We start from the raw sequence: 25433 nt of genomic DNA on the forward strand, positions 1-25433 counted from the left end.
GTCTGCCCATCTATCCATCCATGTCTATTATCTACCTGTCCATCATCTTTGTATCATCCATGTACCTGTTAACTGTCTACATCTATCTCTATTATCTATCAATTGTCTGTCCGTCTATATCAATATGTATACTTTTATCTCTATATATTATCTACCTATTAATCATCTGTATCTGTACCTATACCTATATCTGTCATCCATCTCTCCATCCATCTATCTCTGTCAACCTCTCTGTCTGTGTCTATTATCTATCTGCATATCTGTCAATCATCTGTCCATCTATATCAATACCTCCATCTGTTTACCTATCTGGATCTATTATCTACCTACCATCAGTCATCTGTCTATATCTTTACCTACTGTTGTTTTTCACTTTCTAAGTCATGTCCAGCTCTTTGCGACCCCATAGATTGCAGCACGCCAGACTTCCCTGTCTTTCAGTATCGCCCAGAGTTTGCTTTAAATACATGTCCATTGAGTCGGTGATGACATCCAACCATCTCATCCTCTGTGGTCCCCTTCTCCGGCTGCCTTCAATCTTCAAAAGCACCATGGTCTTTTCCAAGCAGTCAGCTCTTTGAATCAGGTTGCCCAAGTAGTGGAGCTTCAGCTTTAGCATCAGTCCTTCCAATGAGTATTCAGGCTTGACTTCCAAAGAGAGATTTATTTTAAGGAATTAGCTCACGCAGTCACGGGACCTGACAAATCCAACATCTTCAGTGTAGACCAGTAGGCTGAAGACCCCAGGAAAAAGCTAATGTTGCAGCTGAAGAAGCCCAGAGCCCATCTGCTGCCAGAATTCCTTTTTTTGCTCAGGGCGGATCAACCCTTAGGCTAATGATGCCTTCAACTAATTAGATGAGGCCCACCCACATCGGGGAGGGCAGTCTTCTTTACTCAGAGTTCACTGGGTGAGATGTTCATCTTGTACCGAAAAAAAAAAACCTCACAGAAATGTCCAGAATTATGTCTGATTGCCTCTGGGGACCGCGGCTTGGCCTCATTTACCAATAAAACCAGCAATCACAGATCTGTGCCCAATTCAGGAGAGAGAGAGAGAGAGAGAGACCTGTGATAAAATGACTGAAGTCCTACCTGGGGATAGGAGCTAGCCGCTCTCAAACAAAAACTTCATAGCTGTGCCTTCCTCACTCGACACGGGTCTGCCTCGCTGACTAAGGTTTCCTTGCCAAGCTAAATGTTAGGTAGAATTTCCCCGCCTTTCTGCCTCGTCTCCCTGGCATTTTCGAGCTGATTCAAGGTATACACCTCACTGCCTGTTGTTTATCCTCATGGACCCAGGGTTCTGCCTTCCTCACAAAGTCTGAAGAATATGATGACATCCTGGTGCATTTTGGGGGCACAAATACTTTTCCTCAGGGGATTATTTTTGGACAAACTGGGTGAAAGATATGAGAGACTTCGAGGCTTCTCAAACTTGACTGGGTACTTGATTCCCTGGGAACCTTGTGAAAATACAGATTGTAATCCAGCAGGTCTGGGTGGAACTGAGGTTTTCGGTTGCAAACAAGCTCTCGGGTGAAACCAGTGATGCTGGTCCATGGACCACATTTATACCATCAACGTACAGACCTTTGGGTTTCCCCTGTAGTTCAGCCGTAAAGAATCTGCCTGCCAAGCAGGAGACGTGCGTTCGAACTCTGCATCAGGAAGCAGGAGACGTGGGTTTGACCTCTGGGTCGGGAAGATCCCCCTGAGAAGGAAATAGCCGCCCACTCCAGTATTCTTGCCTGGGAAATCCTATGGACAGAGGAGCCTGGTGGGCTGCAATCCCTGGGGTCACAGTCAGACACGACTTATTAACTAAGCAACAACAAACACATCTTTACATTTAAAAAGTGACGTGAAAGTCGCTCAGTCGTGTCTGACTATTTTGGACCCCAGTCCGTGGAATTCTCCTGGCCAGAATCCTGGAGTGGGTGGCCGTTCCCTTCTCCAGGGGATCGTCCCAACCCAGGGATCGTCCCAACCCAAGGATCGAACCCAGGTCTCCCACACTGTAGGCAGATTCTTTACCAGCTGAGCTACTACCAAGGAAGTCCAGAGACATTTAAAAAACCAGGACACAGGCTGGGCACAAACAAGTCTCTTGATTTCTTGTCTCCATGAGACCTCATCACCTGAGCTTTGGTAAGTCCTTGGGTATCAGCGAAGCAAGGTGTTGTCCCAACACCCGGAGGCCTGGTACTCAGGAAGGTTGTGGCCAGCCAGGCTGCCTTTCTGGGATGTTAATTTTGTGTCATGAGCCAAGAAGCTCACTCACCTCACGAGAGAATTTTGTGACCTGTGGGTACAGACTCCCAAGGCTTCAACAAAATTATTCACTCCTGTTCAAATGCTGGTGGCTCAGATGGTAAAGAATTCGCCTGCAATGCAGGTTCAATCCCTGGATCGGGAAGATCCCCTGGAGGAGGACATGGCAACCCACTCCAGTATTCTTGCCTGGAGAATCCCAGGGACAGAGGAGCCTGGTGGGGCTACAGTCCATGGGGTTGCAAAGAGTCAGATGTGACTGAGCGACTCACGCTTTCACGCTATTCAAATGCACTCATAATGCAGCGTGAGGAGCAAAGAGCAAGGTAGCCAGGATGGACACTCAGCTTAGGCAGACAGACCCCCACCGACTGTCAGGGTCCAGGCACACGGAACCCGCCATGGCACCCAGCTGCCGCTCCAGCCCATTGACTGGGTGGTTGACAGCCAGCCAGAGGGCTCTAGCGTGCCCTCCGCTCCTGTTCTTGCAGAATGACTTCTGTATTGCGTTTCTTTGTTTGCGGGGCTGCACTGGGTCTTCATCGCTGTGTGCGGGCTTTCTCTCGTTGGCATTGAGCACGGGCCCCGCTCTAGCTGTCTTGTGCGGGCTTTCTCTCGCCGGCGTTGAGCACGGGCCCCGCTCTAGCCGTCTTGCACGGGCTTTTCCTTGCGGCGCCTTCTCCTGTTGGCAGCTACTATGGGATCTAGAGCACAGGCTCGGTCGTTGTGGCACACGGGCTTGGTTGCTCTGACGTCTGTGAGATCTTCCCGGATCGGGGATTGGACCCAGGTCCCCCCACCCCTGCATCGGCAGGCTGGTTCGTATCCACTCCGCCCCCAGTCCACAGAACGATTTCAGTTGCTTTGGTTTTGAAGGGGACGTGCGGCAGAGGGAAGCGGGAGACTCGGCTGTGTGGCCCGGGAAAGGCTGCCTGCCTCTTCGGCAAAGAAGCTGCAGACGTCGGGCCCTCAGCCCCTGCAGCCGCCCCCAAGGGAGCGTTCTCAGGGGACTCAGGATGGAGAGAAACAGGAGAGTGGCCCCAGGTCGCTGAGGTTCCCCTCAAAGGAATGCCTTCAGTGAGCCCAGGCTCTTGCAGCGTCCCAGGCTCAGAAAAGCACTAAGCTCATTCACTCGAGATGTTTGTATTTTGTGACCCGCATAGTAATCTTTTGATTTCAGTTACATAGGCCTCATGTTTCTTTGTTTTTACAGAAATTCCTATACATCCTGGCCCCTCCCTTACCTCTTTGGGACAGACCCTCTAAACTCTCTGAGAGGCTGTTTCCTAGGCTATAGTCCTCAGTTAAGTCACAGAGGAGATCAAACCAGTCCATCCTAAAGGAAATCAACCCTGAATATTCACTGGAAGGACTGATGCTGAAGCTGAAGCTCCAATACTTTGGCCACCTGATGCAAAGAGTCGACTCACTGGAAAAGACCCTGATGCTGGGAAAGATTGAGGGCAGGAGAAGGGGACGACAGAGGATGAGATGGTTGGATGGCATCACCGACTCGATGGACATGGGTTTGAGCAAGGTCCGGGAGTCGCTGATGGGCGGGGAGGCCTGGCGGGCTACAGTCCATGGGGTTGCACAGAGTTGGATACGATTTGGCGACTGAAGCACAACAACAAAGTCATTAAATAAAGCAGATTTTTCTACCTTGAAGTTGTGCATTCTTTTTTTCAGTCACCTGCTGATGGCACAGAGCCATAACCAAATTCAAAGGAGGGAAAACAGATCAGAATTTGGCGCTCTGTGTGGAAATCCATCTAGGTTTATATGAACTGGGTCACGGCCAGACCTGAGTTCTGAGCCCATGTACCTGGCACAGATTGTGTTAGCTATATAATATAATAGGGTTTCCCCAGTGGCCCAGTGGTAAAGAATCCTGCCGATGCAAGAGACACGTGTTCAATCCCTGGGTCGGGAAGATCCCCTGGAGGAGGAAATGGCAACCCACTCCAGTATTCTTGCCTGGAGAATCCCATGGACAGAAGAGCCTGGTGGGGTATGTTTCATGGGATCGCAAAGCGTCAGACAGGACTGAGAAACTGACACTTAGAAATTCATATATTTAATACATTTAGTTATATTTATATAAAGACATATAATTATATACATATATGATCTCAAAAACTAAGAGAGAATAAATATATATTTATTTATGCCTTGCTTCAAAATTGAGATAGAATAAGTTCCTGCTGTTTTATCTTCTGTGACATGTCAGAGCTTAGTTCCCCAAAGTCGCACCCCCTGTATTGAAAGGTGAGCTTTTAACCCCGAGACCGCCGGGAAGTGCCAATTCCTACTGTTTTAAACTAACAGCTTTGGGGTGTTTCATGACAGAAGCCTCTGGAAACAAATTCCCCACCTAGAAATCTTAGCAGAGAGAAGTCTCACAGAAACACATGCGGAAGCTAGCAGTTTCCCAGTGGCTCAGCGGTGAAGAACCTGCCTGTCAATGCAGGAGACACGTATTCGATCTCTGGCTCGGGAAGATCCCCTGGAGGAGGGCATGGCAACCCGCTCCAGGATTCCTGCCTGGAGAATCCCACGGATGGAGGAGTCTGGCAGGCTGCAGTCCATGGGGTCACAGAGAGTCGGACGTGACTTAGCAACACAGGCGTGGCTGCCTGATAGAAAATACCTTGGTGATGTCAGTCCTTGTGAGGAGAAACAGAAGGAAAGGAGGGATACAGATTTATCTGTGTTTCCTGGGGGCTGCTTGCAGCAGGCGGCATGGGGGATGGGCGTGTCCAGGCAGGCTTGCTTTGGAAGCGTTTCTGGCGTGGTTTCCCAGCCTCTGCAGTGAAAGCCTCTCCGGGACTTGGAAGCTGGCAGGGAAATTGTGCTGTGGTTCCAGACGGCCCCAAAGCCACGCAAGCCCTCGCGTGTTAACTGCTGAGCCTAAGGAGACGGGGAGCCCTTACCTGGATTCCACGGGACCCACGTCCGAAAGACGGCTGGAGGGTGCTTAGCACAGAAAGCTGGGGGAGCAGCCCGCGTACCTTGCGGCGGGCACAAACCTCTTTTTCTTTTGCATTCTATGCTCATTCACTAAAATTCCTCTTAGGAAGTGTCAACTGAAACGAATGAAAAAAGCACAGCCTGAGAGTTGTGACTTAACATTTTTGTTATCCTGTCGCTCAGTCGTGTCCGAGTCTTTGTGACCCCATGGACTGTAGCCCCACCAGGCTCCTCCATTCACGGGATTCTCCAGGCAAGAATACTGGAGTGGGTTGCCATGCCCTCCTCCAGGGGATCTTCCCGACCCAGGGATGAACCCGCGTCTCTTAAGTCTCCTGCATTGGCAGGAGGGTTCTTTACCACTAGCGCCACCTGGGAAGCGCCAATCCCATCAAAGCCCAGGTTTGATGCTTGATAGTGAAATCAGCGCATGCCACATAGAAAGGATGTGACACCTCAGTCACCTCGGTGTGGCTGGCATGATCGTTACACCTCCTTTGTCCGACCTGCCCACCCCCCGCTCCTCCACGAGAGCCCCTTCCCCTCCCTGCATCGGATCCTCAACGCAGGCTCTGCTTCGGGAAAACGGCCAGTGGACACACATGACTTTCTCTGGCGGAGCTAAAGGTGGCGGGCGGGTTGGGGGTCCACTCTCACCCTCTGGGAATCACTTGCCATTTCCATGAGCAGCGACCTGCCTTCCAATGCAAGCCCTGTGTCTTTCTGGCAGGGCTTTGTCGATCACTGAAACCCACACTGCCCACTGGAGTGACAAGCTGGGAGTCTGCAAAAGTCTCACAGCCCTGCCAGTCACTAATGCACCTGTTCATTGTTGTTTAGCGGCTCAGTGGTGTCCAACTCTCTGCGACCCCATGGACTGTAGCCCGCCAGGCTCCTCTGTCCATGGGATTCTCCAGGCAAGAATCCTGGAGTGGGTTGCCATGCCCTTCTCCAGGGGATCTTCCTGACCCAGGGATGGAACCTGGGTCTCCTGCATTGGCAGGCAGATTCTTTACCACTGAGCCTCCAGGGAAGCCCTGCAAATGCACACAGCGTATAAATACCCCAGCTCCCACACCTGTTCCTCCAGAATCACCGTGGGAAATTGTTCATGCCGTTTCTCACAGCATCACCATGATACTAACCCTCTCCTGTCACCTTGATGGGGCTGGCTTGGAAATTCCTCCCCCTCCTAGGCTAGTTTCTGTCCTTGTGTGACCCCTGAGTTTGCCCAAGTTTGCCCAACTTCACGTCCATCGAGTCAATGATGCCATCCAACCATCTCATCCTCTGTCGCCCCCTTCTCCTCCTGCCTGCAATCTTCCCCAGCATCAGGGTCTTTCCCAGTGAGTCAGGTGTGGTATTTGGGCCGACTCCGGGAGACGGTGAAGGGATAGGGAGGCCTGGCGTGCTTTGGTCCTTGGGGGTCGCGAAGAGTCGGACACGGCTAGGCGACCGAACAGCAAACGCCCTCCCTGCCTCCTCCGCCAGAGCCCCCGTCCCAGCCTGCATGCAGCTCACAGCCCAGGCTGAGTTTCTGGAAGCAGGAAGGTGGAGATGGGATGCGTCCACCTGCCGTGTCAAGAACAGTCTGTGATGACGCCGGGGACGGGGCTGGCCCGTGTCGGGTACGGAGGACGTCCCATGAGAGCACGTGGTGCACAGAGCATCCTGGAGACGGAGGTGGGTGGTGAGAAGCACCCTCTCCGGGGCTCTGATGAGCCACACGCATACACGGAGGGCATATGTCTGCTTATGTGGCCTGCTCCGTCCCTCGAGGAGCCTCTCCCTTTCCTGATGACCCCTGCCTTCCTTCTCTGACACCCGTCACTGTGGTCTGGCTCCCTGACAGCATTGCACCATTGAAGGCTTTCGTGGAGAGCGGGGTAGGCGTCAGACACTCAGCCCAGGCACCGCACAGACAGAAATGAGCCCTCACCGGAGCCCAAGGTGTGATGAACAGATGCCAGGGATCATCAGGAGGTGCCGTATAACGGCTCCAGGTCTGTCTCCTGTGAGCGTGAGTTTGGGGAAACAGAACGTGTCCGTCTTTGCTGAGGAGCGGGGTCTTTTTAAAAAACTTTTTATTTTGTATTGGGAGAGAAGGAAATGGCTAGCCCCTGTATCCATTTACCCCGTCTTTCCCACCCCCCGGCAACCATAAGTTCGTTCTCTAATAAGTCTGTGAGTCTCATTATGTTTTGTACGTTCATTTGTGTCGTTTATTTTTAGGGTCCACATATAAGGGATGTTATGTGATATTTCTCCCTCTCTGTCTGACTTCGTAAGTAGCTTCTTTTTAATTTGTAATTTTACAATAAGGGCTTTACGATATTGTGATGGTTTTTGCCATATGTCAACATGAATCGGACATAGGTAAACATATGTCCCCTCCCTCCTAACTTTCCCCATCTCCCTCCACGCCCCATCCTTCCAGGTTGTCTGAGACCACCAGCTTTGAGTGCCCTGCTTCATATATCAAACTCCCACTGGCCTAATTGAAGGATGGTTGACTTACAATATTGTCTTAGTTTCAGGCGTGCAGCAAAATGATTTAGTTATACGTGAATCAGTTCAGTCCGGTCGCTCAGTCGTGTCTGACTCTTTGCGACCCCATGGACTACAGCACACCAGGCCTCTCTGTCCATCACCATCTCCCAGAGCTTACTCAAACTCATGTCCATCGAGTCGGTGATGCCATCCAAGCATCTCATCCTCTGTCGTCCCCTTCTCCTCCTGCCTTCCATCTATCCATGAATATGTACATATTTTTTTGGTTCTCTTCCTTTGTAGATTATTAATATAGTTCCCTGCACTGTACTCGGAGGTGTTTATTTTATATACAGCAGTGTATGTCTGCTAAATCCAAACTCCTAATTCATCCCCCACCCCCTGCCCCTTTGGGGACCATAAGTTTCTTTTCTATGTCTGTGAGTCTGTTTGTATTTTGTCAATCAGTTCATTTGTACTACTTTTTAGATTCTACGTGTGAGTGATATATTTGCCTTCCTCTGACTTACTTCAGTCAGTAGGATCATCCCTAGGTCCAGCCACGTTGCTGCAAATGGCATGGCTTCATTCTTTTTCATGGCTGAGTAATATTCCATTGTATATATGTGCCACATCTTCTTTATCCATCATCTGCCGATGGACACTTGAATGGTCTCCACGTCCTGGCTGTTGTGAATAGTGCTGCAGTGAACAGTGGGGTGAATGTATCTTTTTGAATTAGAGTTTCCTCTGCATATATGTCCCGGAGCAGACTTGCTTGATCTATTTTTAGTGTTTGGAAGAACCTCTGTACTCTTCTCCATAGTGGATGTTCCATGTTCACCATCATCATCACATTTACCATCATCAGCATCTTCTTCATCACCATCACCTTCACCATCATCAGCATCATCACCATTACCATGATCACCCCTGAGTTCACCACCATCATCATTATCACCTCCATCCTCACGTTCACCATCATCACCACCATCATCATCACCACCACCATCTTCTACCCCATTGTCATGACCATCCTCATCATCATGACCCTCATCACGAGGTTCACCATCAGTATGACCACCACCATCTCCGTCAGCATCCTCACCTCATGGTGAGGAACATCAGCATCATCGTGATCACCACCATCCTCCTCACCACCAGCACCATCATCATCAATATCATCTCCATCACCATCAGCACCTTCACCATCATCAGTATCATCACCTCCATGTTCACCATCATCATCGTGATCACCACCATCCTCCTCACCACCAGCACCATCATCATCAATATCATCTCCATCACCATCAGCACCTTCACCATCATCAGTATCATCACCTCTATGTTCATCATCATTATCGTGATCACCACCATCCTCCTCACCACCATCACCATCATCATCAATATCATCTCCATCACCATCAGCACCTTCACCATCATCAGTATCATCACCTCCATGTTCACCATCATCATCGTGATCACCACCATCCTCCTCACCACCAGCACCATCACCATCAATATCATCTCCATCACCATCAGCACCTTCACCATCATCAGTATCATCACCTCCATGTTCACCATCATCACCACCATCTTCACCACAATCACTGTCATCACCATCACCATGATCACCACTACATTCACCTCCATCATCCTCACCACCACCATCATCATGTCCACCATCATCACCACCGTCTCATCCCCATCATCCTGACCACCCTCACCACTGTCATCGTCATCCTCCCCCTCACGTTCACCGTCATGACTACCATCATCCCCTTCACCATCATCAGGACCACCATCACCTCCTCCACCCTCATCACCATCACCACTGCCACTGACACCATCGTCATCTTATGGAGGTTGAGCCTCGCTCACTGTCACGGAGCTAACAATGACATCATCACTCACACAGACCTTCCCAACACAAGGCTCTCTCTGCCTGTGCCCGTACCACGTGCAAGAAGCCTTCCTTCAAAGACAGACTCAGTGTGCCCTTTCCTCTTCTCATCTCCTCCCTACTTGCCCCCTGGAATGGGGAGCCATCCCCTTGGACCCCAAGGGTAGGGACCATAACCCAGGGTGTATGAGCAGGGAAATGCAAGGACTGACACCAGCTCTGGACCCAGTTCCTTGGGGTGACCTTTACATGAGACAGCATCACATCCCTCTCATTTTCCAACACTGTTGTTTTCAGCCTTCTCCTCCTGCCAGCCTGACCTGCTGCAGCCTTCAAGCTCCACAGACCCTGTAATCCACCACCCCATCCCCCTACCCATTCCTGCACACGCGCCAAACCCTCCATCCTAATTACCCTGCAGGCAGCTCAGCCATTTCCGTAATCTGATTTGCTTTTGATCAATGTCGGGAAGGATAAAGCAGTGGCTTTCAAGGGCAGACCTGGACCGGAACCATCAAGGTACACCGGGTGAAACCGCTGAGGATACGTATTTGTTTGGAAATTGTTGGCTCATCGTGAGACATGTCTGGGACAGCTCCTAATGCAGGATTTTGTAAAAATGCAATATATTCTCAAGCGCACCTCTTTCCACCTCTGGCTCGAGTCCAGCCAGCAAAGAAGGGAGGTTGTTGGGCTTCTATCCCTCATCCCGAATTGATCATCACCAGTAAATGGGATCAAAGCTTCCAGACCCTCATCCCTTCAAGCCTTCTGGGAAAGTGAGTGTTGAGCCATCGTCAGGTCCAGCTGGATGTCGGCATGGATGACTCAGTGTCACAGAGGCATCAGCCTTGCCCTTCCAGGGCTCCACAGTCTTTGCATGTGGTTTAGGAGATGCAGATCTAGGGGGAACAGGTCCTAGGAGTCAGTCTAGCATCGCGGGGCATTTTTCTGACACAACGAGATACCGATTGTCAGAGATAGTAAGACTTGGGGATGGACAATGGTTTCTGTCCCAGAGACAGGCTTTTTTTTTTTTTAACTATGGAGCAAAGAATCTCCCTGCAATACAGGAGACCCAGGTTCGATCCCTGGGTTGGGAAGATCCCCTAGAGGAGGAAATGGCAACCCACTCCAGTGTTCTTGCCTCGGAGAATCCCATGGACAGAGGAGCCTGGCGGGCTGCAGTCCATGGGGTCACACAGAGTCAGACAGGACTGAAGTGATGTTAGGAAACACCTTTGGTCATGGGCAGTGGGTGGGATCTTAGTTCCCTGACCAGGGATGGAACCCCTGCACCCTGAAATACACGTGCAGAGTCTTAACCACTGGCCCCCTAGGAGCCCCCAGTAGGTCGTTGTTGATTGCATGTTTTATATACACTAGTGTTCATCCCACTATACACAGTATCTGTTCATCCCCAGATCCTCATTTCTCTCTTCCTCAGCCCTTTCCCCTTTGGTAATCATATTTTTTCTTCCATATCTGCGAGCTTGCTTCTGTTTTGTATATAGATTTGTCTTATTTTTAGATTCTACACGAGCGATAACATACATTTGTCTTTCTCTGTCTGACTTACTTCACTTACTGTGAAAATCTCTAGGCTCATCTCTATATGCTATAGATGCTGCAGATGGCATCATTTCATCCTTTTTTATGACTGCATAATATTCCATTGTGTATAGATGTACTGCGTTTTCTTTATCCATTCCTCTACTGATATTGTACACTTAGGTTACTTCCATGTCCTGGCTATTGCAAATAGCGCTGCTGTGGAAATAGGGGGTGCGCGTGTCTTTTTGAACCATAGTTTTCTCCAGAACTATGCCCAGAAGTGGGATTGCTGGGTCACATTATAGCTCCGTTTTTAGTTTTTGGAGGAACCTTCATGGTTTTCTCCATCATGGCTGCACCAGTTTAGATTCCCACCAACACTGCGGGGGGACTCCCTTCTCTCCACACCCTGGGAGGGACCATCTTGATATCACCAAGGTGAGCTGCAGTCTATCTGCGACCCAGAACATGGCCCTGAAATTCTGAGAAAGCACAGAGCTGATGTTGTTGGAGAAACAAATCCCTCAGTTGTAGGATGTTTATGCAAAATGCTAGCTGGGAAATACACGGAAAGAGTTCTGTCATTGACCTTCCAGTGGCCAGAAGGGCTCATCAGAAATGCCTGGAGAGCTGGGTGTGGGCTGACTCCTAACATGGGCTGTGTGCAAAGCCGGCTCAGTATTAACCAGAAAGAGACATCTGGGTCTGTATGCCAAAAATTCAAATTAGTCTTGCAACAACGAGGATCTAATCCTGCCCAAGGAAAATGGGATTAAGGGAATAGCATTACAGAAAGTGCTATTGGAAAAAATTTCAGAAGATGGAGCACGATCCTTGTATTTATTTTTTATTTAAGCGTATATTAGGGTATAGCCAATTAACAGTGTTGTGACATTTGACAGTGAAGGGCACTCAGCCATACATACACGTGTATCCATTCTCCCCCAAACTCCCCTCCCATCCAGGCTGCCACGTGACATTGAGCAGAGTTCCCTGTGCTGTCCAGCAGGTCCTTGCTGGTTCTCCATGTTAAATACAGCCGTGTGTCCATGTCCATCCCAGACTCCCTGACTGTCCCTTCCCCCATCCTTCCCCCTGGTGACCATCAGGTTATCACAGAGTATTGAGCAGAGTTCCCTGGGCTGTCCAGCAGGTCCTTGCTGGTTCTCCATGTGAAACAACAGCAGCGTGTCCATGTCCATCCCAGACTCCCTGACTATCCCTTCCCCCATCCTTCCCCCTGGTGACCATCAGGTTATTACAGAGTATTGAGCAGACTTCCCTGAGCTGTCCAGCAGGTCCTTGCTGGTTCTCCATGGTAAACACAGCCGTGTGTCCATGTCCATCCCAGACTCCCTGACTGTCCCTTCCCCCATCCGTCCCCCTGGTGACCGTCAGGTTATTACAGAGTGTTGAGCAGAGTTCCCTGAGCTGTCCAGCAGGTCCTTGCTGGTTCTCCATGTTAAACACAGCAGTGTGTCTATGTCCATTCCAGACTCCCCAACTATCCATTCCCCCCCATCCTTCCCCTCCAAGTTCATTCTCTATGTTTTTGAGTCTGTTGCTTTTTCATAAGTTCTTCTGTATCGTTTCTTCTTGGTGGTGGCTTAGTCGCTAAGTCATCACCAATTCTTTGCGACCCCATGAATTGTAGCCTGCCAGGCTCCTCCACCCATGGGATTCTCCAGGCAAGCGTACTGGAGTGGGTTGCCATTTCCTTCTCCACTTCTTAGATTCCCCATATAAGTGATGTCACACAATGCTTCCCCTTCTCTCTCTGACTCGTTAGACCCTCACTTCATTTGGTCATCCCTAGGTCCATCCACATTGCTTCAAGTGGCATTCATCCCTTTTCATGGCTGAGTAATATTCCATTGTGTAAATGTACCACGTCTTCTTTCTCCATCTTTCTCCCTCTGTTGATGGACACTTAGGTCGCCTCCACATCCTGGCTGTTGTGAATAGTGCTGCTATGAACACTGGGGTGCGTGTGTCTTTCAAATTACGATTTTTCCCTGGATACTTGCCCAGGAGTGGGATGGCTGGCTCACACGGTCGTTCTGTCTTTAGTTTTTTGAGGGACCTCCCATTGTGTTCTCCATAGTGGGTGCAACCAATTTACAACCCCTCCAAGAGTGTAGGAGGCATTCCCTCTTTTCACCTGAATGTATTGTCTGCCCCAGATACAGCCGCTCTGGGGGTTCGGGCTTCGACATATGAACTTTGAAGGGATGTGGACCGATGAACGTGACTGTGAGCAAGCTCCGGGAGTTGGTGATGGACAGGGAGGCCTGGCGAGCTGTGTGGTCCATGGGGTCGCAGAGAGTCAGACACGACCGAGCGACTGGACTGAACTGAACTGAAGCTGTCCGTAGCAGCAGGCTCGAGAGAACCTTGCAGGGCTGTCAGAGGCCAGCACGCACGGTTCAGCTGCGACCTCATTCTGCGTTGCAGTGGGAAGCTGGCCCACCCCGGCTGGGAACCCGCTGTCTGCAGGAGCCAGCCCACCCCCTCCCCGTGCCTGCCCCTTCACGCCTCTCTGGTCCAGGGCCCCGCTGTGTCCCACAGCCCTGCTCCCCAGCCTCACCGCCCAGATCCCGGCTGCCAGGACCTGGCGTTGAGTTTGAAAAGACAAGCATGATGTGAGAGCTGAGAGTTAATTTCTATCTGGGTGCTAAATGAGGGCTGCAGCCCTGGAAACAGCTCCTCAGTCAGCTCTGAGAACCTGCTCCAAAGAGGCGGGGAGGGGGACGTCGATACAGATGTGATTTTGGTCAACGGGGTGGTGGTGGGTTAGTCACTCATCGTGTGCGACTCTTAGCGACCCCCTGGACTGTAGCCCGCCAGGCTCCTCTGTCCATGGGATTCTCCAGGCAAGAATACTGGAGTGGGCTGCTATGCCCTCCTCCAGGGGATCTTCCCGACCCAGGAATTGAACCCGGGTCTCCTGCATTGCAGGCAGATTGTTTACCATCTGAGCCAAATGGGGGAGTTTGTGCAATCAAATGGGCAATATTTTGCAAAAGGTTTCTGCTGTTCTCATCAAAGTTCTTCTAGTCCCGAGGAACGGTCATCACCATGAATGCTTTTAGGGCTTCTCTAGGTAGGAGGAAATATAAGAACTGGGAAGCCAAAGAATGGGCTCCTGAATATCCGTCTGAGGACCTGGCCTTCTGCTGTCTGCCCTGAGGCCCCTTCAGGGGGTGCGGAAGGTCAGCAGCTGAAGCAGCACTCGATCTAATCCTTGTGGGGTTAGATGGCCAGCGTCGGTGGCAAGGGGCAGTTGGTGCTTGACTCTGGTTTTGGTGACTGGGCTTCCCCGGTGTCTCAGACGGTAAAGAATCTGCCTGCAGTGTGGGAGAGGCAGGTTCAATCCCTGGTCCGGGAAGATGCCTTGGAGGAGGAAATGGTAACCCACTCCAGTGTTCTTGCCTGGAGCATCCCCATGGACGGAGGGGCCTGGCGGGCTGCAGTCCGTGGGGTCGGACATGAGGCAGACATGGTTGAGGGACATTGAACTTGGTGACCGAAGCTTCCTCTGGTTCCTTAAGACCGCCGGCCACCCTGGAAGCAGGAGGTGAGTGCAGACTGGAATCCAGGTGCACCAGCCCCCCGGGGCAGGTGGATGAGCAATGCCCCCGGCCCCCGCGGTCAGCTGCTCCCGCTGGCTTTACAGGATGCTGGGATTCCTGAGCAGCCAAGCCTGACCCGCCCCTGGAGCTGCCTGGGCTGTCTGCAGCCGCCCTCCCCAAATACCCCCGGAATCCCAGCCCACGTTCTGCCTCCTGGGAAACCTCCCAGCCCAAGACCATCCACAGAGATCCTGGAAAAATCACACGCGCCCTGGATAGATACCCAAGAGGAAAAAAGAAAACACGGCAAGCACAGTGGGGCGTCCAACTCCGTCCACTCAGCACCTCTGAGCAAAGTCAGCTGTCTTAAGAAAAGTGCACAGAAAAAGTTGCTTCCACGTCGCACCTGTTGTAAATAGAGGTGCATTGAACGTCGTGGCCTGTGTGGTTTTTTTGGCCTCCCTGGTGCCTCCGCTGGTAAAGAATCTCCCTGCCATGATAGAAGACCTGGATGCGATCCCTGGGTGGGGAAGATCCCCTGGCGGAGGGCGTGGCAGCCCACTCCAGTATTTCTTGCCCTGGGGAAGCGTCCAGTGGGGGCTGCAGTCCAGGGCGGGTCTCACAGAGTCGGACACGGCGGAGCTCGAGCACAGACGTGTCTTTTTCAATTCTGGCGGACTCGGGGAAGGTGACGCTGTGATGGTGTGAGAGCGTGGCATTGGAACAGATACATTACCATGTGTCAACAAAACCAGCTCTAACATTCCCCTTTGAGTGAATTTCCCCGGCAGTGGCCCCTCCTAGTTTTTTTTCTTGTGCAAAGAAAATGCAGTTAAGTCTTGAGATGGGGGTGATTTTCTCTTCTTTTGGGGGTTTACTCTATAATTGCTTATTGTTTATCAATATGTGATATTAATTAATATTTAATCTGATCATATTAATTTAATATAATTAACAATAATTATTATTTGAATATCACTGTCCACAGGAATACAGGATGCAAAACATCTAATTCAGTCCCTTAAAAATCATTTTAGTATCTATTTCTGTTAGCTTTATTTACTGGGGGATGGTTGTTTATAAATTTTAGCATCATTGAGTCATTTGTATTGATTTATCTTTTAATTAAAAAAACTTGTATCTGGTTTTATTTATAGTCTACTACAGTGAAGAAAGCATATACATTTTACAAACACAAATTATGACAGTAGTCTTTCTTTGTAAGCGTACAATTCTGATTCTGTTCCTTTAACTTAATAAACCATTAGGTTTTTCTGTCTGTGCTGTTATATTTAAAAAATGTTGCCTTAGCTACTGTGATCAGGTGTTCATTGAAGCCTAAATAGATTGAGCAGATTGGCTGTTACTCAACCCTTTCAAAATATTTTTTTGAGTAAAAAAAATTAGTATTTGGTTTTATTTACATTTACTTTATTTTATTTACATTTTATTTACAATGAAGAAAGCATATACATTTTACAAACAAGAGATATGACCCTAGTTTTTCTTTGGAAGCATGAATTTCTCATTCGGTTTCTTTCACGTAATAATGTATAGAGATTTTGCTTCATGCTGTTACATGTTAAAAGCGTTGCCTTAGCTACTGTGATGACTTACATATTGGGCCCTAAACAGATCACCCAGGTTTCCAAGTTTCCAACTTCACATGAATGAACCTACATTGCATGTTCCTCTCACGCTCCTGTCTTCTCCTAGTCGGTTTTAAATTAGTTTTTATTGGAGCATAGTTGCCTTACCACATTGCGTCAGTTCCTGCTCTGCGGCAACGTGAATTGGCCACATGTGTACATATATCCCCCCATTTTGGCATTTTTATTATTTCTAATTACTTAAAAAGCATTTTACAGTCTTTTTCTCATTATAATCACTTTTCAAAGTCATTTATCACTTAAAAATTCCTTTTAGTCTTTGTATTATCACTTCAAATCATTTTTTAAAAATCACTTTATCACGTTTGTCATATTTATCCTATTAAATCTTTATTTTTAATGCCTATTTATTTAAAAATCATTTTCAGTCTATTTCTCATTGTAATCATTTTTCAGTCATTGTATCACTTAAAGATTCCTTTTAATGTTTGTGTTTCATTTTAAATCACTTATTAAAAATCGTTTTAGCACATTTGTCATTTTTATCGTATTGAATCTTTATTTTTGTAATGCCTATTTATTTCTTTCTAATTTTTTTTTGCCAACCACGTGGCCTGTGGGATCTTACTTACCCAGACAGGGATTGGACCCCTGGCAACTAGAGTGAAAGCTCAGAGTCCTAAGCACTTGAACACCAGGGAAGACCCCATTCCTATTTTTAACTCTTTTTTTTTTTCATTTATTTTTATTAGTTGGAGGCTAATTACTTTGCAATATTGTAGTGGTTTTTGTCATACATTGACATGAATCAGCCATGGATTTACATGTATTCCCCATCCCGATCCCCTATTTTTAAATCATTTTTATGTCTTATATATTATTTTTAAACTTCTTTTTTATTTTTTCATTTTAAATCATTGCGATTTTAATGTCATTTTAGCATCTTTTGTCATTTTTTTGTTTTTGTCATGAATGATTCTAACTTTTAAATCATGTTTAGCGTAGCTAATTGTTTCATCTTTTTTGCATTGATATTTTTATCATTCCAGTTCAAAGTCTTACCATCTTTTTTGTCATTTTTATCATTTTGAATCACATTAATATTTTTAAATCATTCTTTTTTAAAATTAATTTATTTTAATTGGAGGCTAATGACTTTACAATATTGTAGTGGTTTTTGCCATACATTGAAATGAATTAGCCATGGATTTACATGTATTCCCCATCCCGATCCCCCCTCCCACCTCCCTCCCCATCCCATCCCTCTGGGTCTTCCCAGAGCACCATCTCATGCATCCAACCTGGGCTGGTGGTCTGTTTCACCCTTGATAGTATACTTGTTTCAATGCTATTCTCTCAGATCATCCCACCCTCGCCTTCTCCCACAGAGTCCAAAAGTCTGTTCTGTACATCTGTGTCTCTTTTTCTGTTTTGCATATAGGGTTATTGTTACCATCTTTCTAAATTCCATATATATGTGTTAGTATACTGTATTGGTCTTTATCTTTCTGGCTTACTTCGCTCTGTATAATGGGCTCCAGTTTCATCCATCTCATTAGAACTGATTCAAATGAATTCTTTTTAATGGCTGAGTAATATTCCATGGTGTATATGTACCACAGCTTCCTCATCCATTCGTCTGCTGATGGGCATCTGGGTTGCTTCCATGTCCTGGCTATTATAAACAGTGCTGAGATGAACACTGGGGTGCACGTGTCTCTTTCAGATCTGGTTTCCTTGGTGTGTATGCCCAGAAGTGGGATTGCTGAGTCATATGGCAGTTCTATTTCCAGCTTTTTAAGAAATCTCCACACTGTTTTCCATAGTGGCTGTACTAATTTGCATTCCCACCAACAGTGTAAGAGGGTCCCCTTTTCTCCACACCCTCTCCAGCATTTATTGCTTGTAGACTTTTGGATGGATAGCAGCCATCCTGACTGGTGTGTAATGGTACCTCATTGTGGTTTTGATTTGCATTTCTCTGATAATGAGTGATGTTGAGCATCTTTTCATGTGTTTGTTAGCCATCTGTATCTCTTCTTTGGAGAAATGGCTATTTAGTTCTTTGGCCTATTTTTTTATTGGGTCATGTATTTTTCTGGAACTGAGATTTAGGAGCTGCTTGTAGTTTTTGAGATTAATTCTTTGTCAGTTGCTTCGTTTGCTATTATTTTCTCCCATTCTGAGGGCTGTCTTTTCACCTTGCTTATAGTTTCCTTCGTTGTGCAAAAGCTTTTAAGTTTAACTAGGTCCTATTTGTTTATTTTTGCTTTTATTTCCATTACTCTGGGAGGTGGGTCATAGAGGATCCTGCTGTGATTTATGTTGGAGAGTGTTTTGCCTATGTTTTCCTCTAGGAGTTTTATAGTTTCTGGTCTTACATTTAGATCTTTAATCCATTTTGAGTTTATTTTTGTGTATGGTGTTAGAAAGTTGTTCTTACCCTTACCAGCTCCTTTTAACCTTTTCGTATTTTTAAAATCATTTAAAAATCATCTTACCAATTTGTCATTTCTGATTCCTTCTTATCCTTTAAGAATCATTTTTGTCGTGTAAAGAGCCTTATCATTTAAACATCATCTTTATCAGTTTTGTGTTTTTATCATTTTGAATCCTCGTTTGGGAATTGATAACTAAAATGATCAATCAGTTGCCGAGTCAATTTATTGCATCACTCTGTATCATTTGTACAGAAGTGCAGCGTGTGGAGGTTAAAATAGTTCAGCAGAGAAGGAAGAACACCGCGCCCCCCCCCCATTCTTCCCCGTCCTCAAGCCCTCCACGCCCCCCTCCCTGAAATCAAACATTTCCGCCCCTTCCACCTTGCCGCCTCCTCCCCTGACTCACAGACGGTGCTCCTTGAGCTTGAACTAGGAGAGCGGCCAGCAGAAGGCGCGCGGACGGGACAGCCGAGGACACAGCATCGGGGAAGGACCCCGGGCGGCTCCGGGCTTCGAGCCCGTGGACCAGCATCCAGAACCACAGCACACGCGCGGGTCCCTCCCGGGGCGTCCGAGGCTCCGGGGGCAGCAAGCCGCAGGGGCGGGCGCGGCCGTGGGGACCGGGGGCTGAGGCGCTGGGTCCCAGGCGACCCCGGAAGATGGGGCCGAGGGGGAGACACAGCCCCACCTGCATCCTCTCGCGTCTCTTTGCCTTCCCGCCGGGCTGACGTCCCACTGTCGCCCGCCCGAGGTGAGCTCGGTGGGGCAGGGACGGGGGTGAACAGGAAGGCACAGCCGCTGATGAGAACGCCCGCTTACTGTCTCCACCACGCTGCCCAGCGCCTGGATCCTCTGTCCACGCTCTGCTCACAGACGGGGGGAATCCTGGTGGACGCTCCTCTGCGTGCCACCCAGATCCTCGTATATGTTATCTTACTTTTTTATGGAAGCGTAATTTACAGTGTGGTACAGCTAAGTGAATCAGTAATACAGCCCGCCAGGCCTCCCTGTCCATCGCCAACTCCCAGAGCTTGCTCAAATGCATGTCCATCGAGTCGGTGACGCCATCCAACCATCGCATCCTCTGTCGTCCCCTTCTCCTCCCGCCTTCAGTCTTTCCCAGCATCAGGGTCTTTTCCAAAGAGTTAGTTCTTCGCATCAGGCGGCCAAAGGATTGGAGTAATGCATGTATGTTAATGTTAGACTCCTAAGTTATCCCTCCCCTATTTCCACTTTGATAACCTTATTATGTCTGTTTGCTATTTCCCCGAGTCTTTTCCTGCTTCACAAATAACTTCATGGGTATCGAAAAAGAAAGTGAAGTCACTCCGTCGTGTCCAACTCTTTGCGACACTGTGGACTGTAGCCCACACAGGGTCCTCTGTCCATGGGATTCTCCAGGCAAGAATACTGGAGTGGGTAGCCAGTCCCTTCTCCAGGGGATCTTTCCCGACCCAGGGATGGGAACCCAGGTCTCCCGCATTGCAGGCAGAACACTTTAACTTCTGAGCCGCCAGGGAAGCTCACGGGTGTTACTTTTCCACTTATATTTCCACATCTAAGTGGTATGACATGGTATGTGTCTTTCTCTGTCTGGCTTGTTGCATCTGAGTGTGGCCATCACTACGTCCATAGAGACCTAAGAATCTGCCCATCGACATTACACTGTAACCCACTCCGCTTTCGGAACGTGTATTTACCACTTTTGTTGAAGCACAGGTGATTAGCAATGTTGTTAGCTTCAGTTGGACAGCATGGTGGCCTTAGTTATAGATACAGATATAGTTTTTCAGATTCTTTCCCACTGTAGGTTATCACATGATAGTGAATATAGGGTCCCTGTGCCGAATAGAAAGCCCTTCTTGCTTATGTACTTTACACAGAGTAGTTTGTATCTCTTAATCCCAGCTTCCTAATGTATCCTTCCCCACTGGTAACCATAAGCTTGTTTTCTGTGTCTGTGAGTCTGTTTTGTAAATAAGATCCTTTGTATCATTTTCCTTCTCAGAGTCTGCTTATAAGTGAAAGCACATGGTATTTGTCTGTCTACTTCAGTTAGTATGACCATCCCTAGGTTCATAGAGACCTAAGGATCTTCTCATGGACACTCCTTTGTAATCCACTGAGCTTTTGTTACCTATTTTTAACTTTGGAGCATAGCCAATTTACAGATTTACAGTGTTGTTGGTTTCAGATAGACAGCCCAGTGATTCAGTTAGACGTATACTTATGTATCAAATGTGTTTCAAATCCCTTTCTCATTTAGGTTGTTACATAACATTGAGCGGAGTTCCCTACACTGTGCAGTAGGTCCTTGTTGGCAATCGAGTATACTTACACTAGATTAAATCTGTTAATCCCAAAGTCCTCATTTATCCCTTTGGCAATCGTTTCTTTCCTGTGCCTGCGACTCTTTTTCTGTTTTATAAGTCGGTTCATTTGTCTCATATTTTACATTCCCGATATAAGTAAGAATTTCTCCCACATTTTGCATTCCACATATCAGTAACAGATCACTTTTGTCTTTGTCTTACTTAGTATGACAGTCTCTAGATCCAGCATGGTGCTGCAAAAGCTATTATTTCCGTTCTTTTTTATGGCTGAGTAATATTCCATTGTCTTTCTGTACCAGCTCTTCTTGCATTCAGCTGTTGATGGGCGCTTAGGTTGTTTTGCACATCCTGGCTATTGTAAATAGCACCCCTGTGACCAGCTGGGGGTGCGTGTATCTTTTTTTGAATCATCATTTTGTCTGGGTCTGTGCTGAGGACTGGGATGGCAGGGTCACGTGGTGACTCTCTGTTTAGCTTTTTAAGGAAACTCCGTGCTGTTCTCTGCCTCGTGGCCGTGCCAGCTTCCTTTCCCAGCAGTTCTGCAGGCGGGCTCCCTTCTCTCCACGCCCTGGAAGGGACCGTCTTGATCATGGCCGAGCTGAGCCGCAGTCTGCCCGAGACCCGGAACACGTCCCTGGCATTTGGAGAAAGCGCAGAGCTGAGGTTATCAAACAAAGCCCTTGGTGGCAGGATGCTGATGCCAAAGCTACCTGGGAAGTATGTGAAGATGGTTCCGCCATTGACCTTCCAAGGAGCCAGGAGGGCTCGTCAGAAATGTAGGACGAGCTGGGTGTGGGCTGACTTCTAACAGGGCTGTGAGCAAAGCCAGCTCATTCTTTGGATATCTGGGTCTTTATGCCAAAACCTCAAATTAGTCTTGCCAAGATCAGGGACTGAATCCCTTCCATAGAAAATGGGATTAAGAAGGGAAAAGCATTTCAGAACATGCACCTGGAAAAAAAAAAAACTCCAGGAGGCACAGCATAATCCTTTGAAAAGATGCTTTTATAGGAGTGTGATGAGAGGTGTGTGTGAAAGTGAAAGCGTTAGTCACTCAGTCATGTCTGACTCATTGTGGCCCCATGGACTGTAGCCCGCCAGGCTCCTCTGTCCATGGAATGCTCCAGGCAGGAACACTGGAGTGGGTTGCCATGTCCTCGTCCAGGGGATCTTCCCGGCCCAGGAGTCGAACCCGCATCTCCTGCGTTGCAGGCAGATTCTGAGTCACGAGTAGAAGAGGTGTATTGTACAAATACAGACAGGGAGGCAGAGAAATCATGAGAGTTACATGCTCTGGGCGAATTCAGAAGCTGCTCTAATTCTAAGAGAAATATACACAACACGTAAAAACATCACCCTCCATACAGTTGCAGCGTTACATTCATATCACTGTGCGTTCCTTCCTCGGTCCGTGAGATCCTCATTTCTCACCGAGTCCCTCTGACTTCCCAACGGGCTGCGTCATCTGAGAGCACGCAGGCGTGGGTGTATCGTCAGCAGAGGCTGCCCGAACAGACAACCCCACGGGGGGCCCAGGGATCCCAGGTAGGGATGTAAATAACGTGGGGCAAACTGCTGTGGACACTGTAAGAATTGTCTGTATGATCTTCCCAACCTTTCTGACAACCCAAAACTATCCTACATTTTTTAAAACACAAGTCTCCTCCACTCCTGCATATATATCTGAAGAAAACAAAAACACCCCAAAAGATGCACGTGTATCAGTGTTTAGATAGCAGCACTGTTCACGATAGCCAAGACACGGAAGCAACCTAAGCGTCCATTAAGAGATGAACGGGTAAAGACGACATGGCCCACATGTACGATGGAGTATTACTCACCCACCAAGGGTGGAGCCATGCCATTTGCAGAAACATGGATGGAACTAGAGATTGTGATACTCAGTGAAGTAGGCCAGACAGAGAAACAGAAATATCATGTGATATCACTTCCATGTGGAATCTAAGATAAAAGGGGGCGGGGGACAAGTGGACTCACTTACAAATCAGAAAGAGACTCGCGCACATAGGGAACAGATTTATGGTTACTAGAGGGAAAGAGAAAAAGGATAAACTAGGACCAAGGGATTAATAGATACACACTACCATGTATAAAGGGCTTCCCTGGTGGCTCAGTTGGTAAAGAACCCGCCTGCAATGCAGGAGACCCCGGTTCAATTCCCTGGTTGGGAAGATCCGCTGGAGAAGGGATAGACTACGCAATCCAGTATTCTTGGGCTTCCCCTTGTGGCTCAACTGGTAAAGAACCTGCCTGCAATGCAGGAGACCTGGGTTCCATCCCTGGGTTGGGACGACCCCCTGGAGAAGGGAAGGCTACCCACTCCAGTATTCTGGCCTGGAGAATTCCATGGACTGTATAGTCCATGGGGTTGCCAAGAGTCAGACACGACTGAGCGACTTTCACTTTCACTATGTATAAAATAATCGACAAGGACCTACTGTATAGCACAGGGAACTGTATGCAATGTTTTATAATAACCTACAAGGAGAAAACTAAGAATATATCTATGCACGTGTGTGTATATATATACACGCACACACATACTGTGCTCCGCTTACTCACTCAGTTGTGTCCGACTCTTTGCGACCTCATGGACTGTAGCCCACCAGGCCCCTCTGTCCATGAAATTCTCCAAGAACACTGGAGTGGGTTGCCATTTCCTTCTCCAGGGGATCTTCCCAACCCAGGGATGGAACCCAGGTCTCCCACACTGCAGGCAGATTCTTTACCAGCTGAGCTACCAGGGGAAGCCCAAGAATCCTGGAGTGGGTAGCCTCTCCCTTCTCCAGAGGATCTTCCAGACCCAGGAATTGAATCGGGGTCTTCTGCATTGCAGGCGGATTCTTTACCAGTGGACCCACCTGGAAAACTCCTATGAATACACATATGTATATGCAAAATATTATTATATATTAAATTTTACACATTGAAAGGAATTTTATATATAAAAGGGAAGACTCTTGCACTGTTGGTGGAAATGTAAATTGGTGCGTCCACTATGGAGAACAGAATGGAGTCTCCTTGGAAAACCTAAAAACAGAGTTGTGACGGACAGGGAAGCCTGGCATGCTGCAGCCCGTGGGGTTGCAAAGAGTCAGACACGACTGACCGACTGAACTGATGGAAGATAGACAGCCAGTGGGAATTTGTTGCTTGACTTGGGGAACTCAGACTGGGGCTCTGGGAGAACCTAGCGGGGTGGGATGGGGAGGGAGGTGGGAGGGAGGGTCAAGACGGAGGGGACGCGGGTAGGCCTATGGCTGATTCATGTCGGCGTTTGGCAGAAACCCACACAATACTGCAAGGCAAACTGTCCTTCAATTTTAAAAAAGTTTTAAGTTAAAATTAAATAGTTGTGGTGCACGGCCTGACTTCCTCCAAGGCACGTGATGGATCCTCTCATACCAGGGATTGAATCTGTGTCCCCTGCATTGACAGGCAGATTCTTTACCACGGAGCCTGCAGGGAAGCCCCGTTTTAATCCTTTTTGTAAAAGTGAAGCTAATGACTGTGGTCTCCACCACATAAAGCGGGAAACTGGGGTTTAGCGATGCTGAGAGTCTCCGAGAAGACACCCCAGCTAAGAGGGACAGCAAAGTCTGAAGTAGGATTCTAGGCTCTCAGATGTCAAAACCCTACCCATCTCCACGACTCTGGAACATTTTATTACTCACTCCTTCCATCCAGTGGAGAGACGGCAGCTCGCAGGATGACAACATGCTGTGAAATGGGTCACTGCGGATATGGCAGAACCCACGTGATTAAAGGCATCCTCCGTGCGGGGACGGGGCGCAGCGAGAGGTATGCACTCCAGGGCTGACTTTTAATTAACGGTCCTCTGCAACTGGGACTGATCCTGGCAGGCTTTCCGGCGTCGCCCGGTGCCCTGCGCATCGGGCTTATTCGGCGAGACGGCTTTGAAGGCAAGAGACGCTGCAAGCCAGCTGAACGCCGGCATCCAAGCCCCTCAGCATCAGCGAGGAGTCTGTTAAAAGCCGTCGCTCTCGGGAGCTCTTAAAACCGGCGCAGCACAGACGCCGGGAACTGAAAAACGGTCTTTGTTGGAGAAACCCGAAGAGTGACACAGGAGGATGGCCACTCTAGCTTCCCCGAGTTTAGGAAATATGTCCATGTATTCCAGTGAGAGTCTTTATTCCTTATAGGGAGTGCAGAGGGGCCTCAGAGACAAAACTGGTCCTTTGGGACGGGAAGAAAAATGTAAGGTTAGAAGCCCACGCTCGGGCTTCCGTGGTGGTCGGGTGGTT

General features: G+C 48.3%; 1 protein-coding gene across 3 annotated transcripts in view; it reads left to right on the forward strand.

Annotated features, from left to right (window-relative positions):
• LOC139033865 (uncharacterized) overlaps positions 1–10733 on the forward strand; it is a 90215-nt gene extending 79482 nt beyond the window's left edge. Inside the window, exons 5-6 of one of the 3 annotated variants that reach the window (XM_070463755.1) lie at positions 7097–7247; positions 7477–10733. In XM_070463755.1, the coding sequence (XP_070319856.1) occupies positions 8846–9451 (606 nt within the window). In that variant the 5' untranslated portion in view covers positions 7097–7247; positions 7477–8845 and the 3' untranslated portion in view covers positions 9452–10733. Of the gene's footprint in view, positions 1–3487; positions 3937–7096 lie in introns of those variants that run through there. The other 2 variants (XR_011486354.1, XM_070463756.1) reach the window with 2 other exon arrangements.
• The last annotated feature ends 14700 nt before the right edge of the window (positions 10734–25433 follow it).

The sequence above is a fragment of the Odocoileus virginianus genome, unplaced genomic scaffold (assembly GCF_023699985.2).
Source record: "Odocoileus virginianus isolate 20LAN1187 ecotype Illinois unplaced genomic scaffold, Ovbor_1.2 Unplaced_Contig_6, whole genome shotgun sequence".
Classification (NCBI taxonomy): Eukaryota; Metazoa; Chordata; class Mammalia; order Artiodactyla; family Cervidae; genus Odocoileus; species Odocoileus virginianus.